Source organism: Tarenaya hassleriana, unplaced genomic scaffold (assembly GCF_000463585.1).
Source record: "Tarenaya hassleriana unplaced genomic scaffold, ASM46358v1 Cleome20, whole genome shotgun sequence".
In the NCBI taxonomy this organism is placed as follows: domain Eukaryota; kingdom Viridiplantae; phylum Streptophyta; class Magnoliopsida; order Brassicales; family Cleomaceae; genus Tarenaya; species Tarenaya hassleriana.
Genome location: NW_010965373.1, coordinates 2,411,531 through 2,414,093, shown reverse-complemented (window position 1 = coordinate 2,414,093; position 2,563 = coordinate 2,411,531). Strand labels below are relative to the sequence as shown.

The 2,563-nt window shown below is 41.2% G+C and overlaps 1 protein-coding gene across 4 annotated transcripts in view; it reads right to left on the bottom strand.

Annotated features, from left to right (window-relative positions):
- LOC104813924 (serine/threonine-protein kinase EDR1-like) overlaps window positions 1–2,563 on the bottom strand; it is a 6,864-nt gene that overhangs the window by 2,816 nt on the left and 1,485 nt on the right. For 3 of the 4 annotated variants that reach the window (XM_010541726.2, XM_010541723.1, XM_010541725.1), the window contains exons 2-5: window positions 2,536–2,563; window positions 1,591–2,031; window positions 1,249–1,352; window positions 20–906 (exon numbers count right to left, since the gene is read on the bottom strand). In XM_010541726.2, the coding sequence (XP_010540028.1) occupies window positions 20–906; window positions 1,249–1,352; window positions 1,591–2,031; window positions 2,536–2,563 (1,460 nt within the window). The remainder of the gene's footprint in view (window positions 1–19; window positions 907–1,248; window positions 1,353–1,590; window positions 2,032–2,535) is intronic. The other variant, XM_010541724.1, reaches the window with a different exon arrangement.

The window sequence follows — 2,563 nt, the reverse complement described above, 5'->3', positions numbered from 1 at the left end:
CCGCCAGCCGTGGCTACAACTGCAGCTGCAGTGGCTGTGGCAGCAGCTGCAGCAGGAAGTTCAATGGCGGAGGATTCGTGACTTGCTGACTTGGCGGCAGCAACCACCATAGAAGATGCAACAACTGCAGCTGCAGCTACAGCAACGGGAACATTTCTGGCATAATCCGTAGAAGAAGAAGCTTCAGACTGTGATGAATCAGCCCGGCTAGGACCGAGTCTCGAGTGTTCAGGTTGATCATGAGTTGCATTTGCTCTAGATTGAGCTCTAGGTTGAGGTAATGGAGGCAAATACCGCACAGGACTAATCTGAGACATTCCAAGATCTTGCTTTTTCTCATCCATGTTTTCAGTTGGTGGAGATCTGATCTCAACAGTTGCCTCCGATGATTTTGAATAGATATCCGAAAATAAATTTGGTGGAGCAACAACGCCGCTTTCGAGTAACACATCATGGAGCTTCTGAGCTAGTCGTGGATTCTCTTTGGCAGCATCAAACATATATTGCGAAACATCTTTGACTTTCATCTTTCGTACAGCAGGGGAGCTAACACCTTCGGTCCAAGAAGGTGATCGGGCATGGGCGAAAGAATGACTTGGCCTACTGGCCAGGTCTTGTACTGGAGCCTTTTCAACATTCTTATGACCTCTTGCATCTTCCTTAGAAATATTCTGACCTCCACTATCAGATTGGTTTCCGGGACTTGAATTCTTGGTCCTAGAAGGATGTTCTCCTGATCCGAATTCTGCATGCTCTTCAAATGAGCTCACAACCCAACTGCTGGAAGAAGCTACATGAGATGGATCCATGGCAGAAAAGACAAAGTCGTCATATTCTATATGCAATCCAGCAGCATCAGCAGGGATAAGTGTGCCCGGATCTGCCATTAGGTCAACAATGTACTCCCTGAAAGCAAAACCCGTATTCCTTAGGGAAAAACACTTTTGCAAAGAAAGACAGAAACTAGAAAGCAGCCCGGAAATCTAATATCTGCAAGAAACACAATCAACACCTAAAATTCAGATACTGTATATAAAAAAACCAAAGTTATTGAAAGACCATCATATCTTGTATCACTTTATTCATGTTGTCATATGCTGGTAATGCCAAGGCTCAACACCGAGAAAACGGATAATATATGTAAGTCTATGAGTGTGTTTGTGTAGCATACAAAAGTTATGTCACTCAAATGACATACAAATAATGACATACATAGACATATAATATCCGTATTTAGAATCAAATCACCTGCCATCATCGGTTTTAATGAAGTTCATCGCCACATCATCTGAACCGGTGTATTGATGCCCTTTGACTATGCGGCAAGGAACCCCGACTGTATCACATAAAACCTAGAAAGTCCCATCAAAAGAAGAAACAAGGCACATATAGAAATTCAGTGGCTAAAATAAGACTTGGAAGCAGTAAAAATAAAGCAACAAAGTAAGACCCTTTACACACAGTTTCAACTAAACTTGTATCAGACCAACAAGCAGAGTTGCAAGTATATCTAATGAAATAAATCCAGACCCATCTCATCCCATATTTTCATAGAGCAAGAAAACACAGCAAGAACCCAAGAGCACATACTTTGAATAGCAAAGCACGATGACGAGCCAATCCAATTGTCAGAGAGCCAAGAGGCAAAACCATGCTACCGATTGTGGCTTTCAAGCTGTAGCTGAGGCTCCTCCAAGCTCTTAACATGCTATCTGGATCCATAACTGGCCCACCCATGTAATCCGCAACTAATATAGCTAGCCTCCTAACCAAATCACCGTTCACAAATCCAGAAGAAGAAACTGACTTCGATTTTGCAGCGATATCCAAAGCCTTCTGTTCAAGTCTCAACAGATTAGCATCCCCACTTCTGTTAACAAGAACAGCTTCCCATGTTACACCATCTGAAACAGGTGTCCCCTGAAGGTCAACTAAGGAAGGTATTCTTTCTGATGAGGATTCATTCAGTACTCCATACAAGTCGTAAAATCCATCCAAGATCTTGTCATCATAGCCGAGACAGTTGTAATTCTGTGAAGGGCATAAAAATTGTAGACGATATGAGATGAGTCAGAACAGAGTAAACGGTGAAAAAATGTCCCGAGGAAGATTCTCACTTCATGAGACAATCTACTGGTGGAAGTTCCACGGAGGATGATCAATCAACCAGTTCTCTTTCCAAATCACAATAGGTGAATGGTTTCCACATATCCCAACTGAGAATGCTTAATGATCTTTGTAACTGAAGATTATGATGAAAACAAATAATGATTCAGCAAGGTTGAAGATGATCTCCACTCTTTGCAAAGCACTTAACAGTAAAAAATTATCATTTCATGCCAAAATCCATGTTCTACAAGGAAAAAAAAACTTGGAAAAACTAAACTGCCAAATTTGTCGGAACATTACCAAAAAAACGCCTAACATGCACAGAAACGAATGAAAAAACAGGACAAATGGCGGCAAATTTAGTAAAATTCTACCTTAAATTCTTGAACAATTACTTGCTAAAGAGAAATGAATGTAAGAACTTACCCAGTAACGATAAGCAACAAGTTCAGCA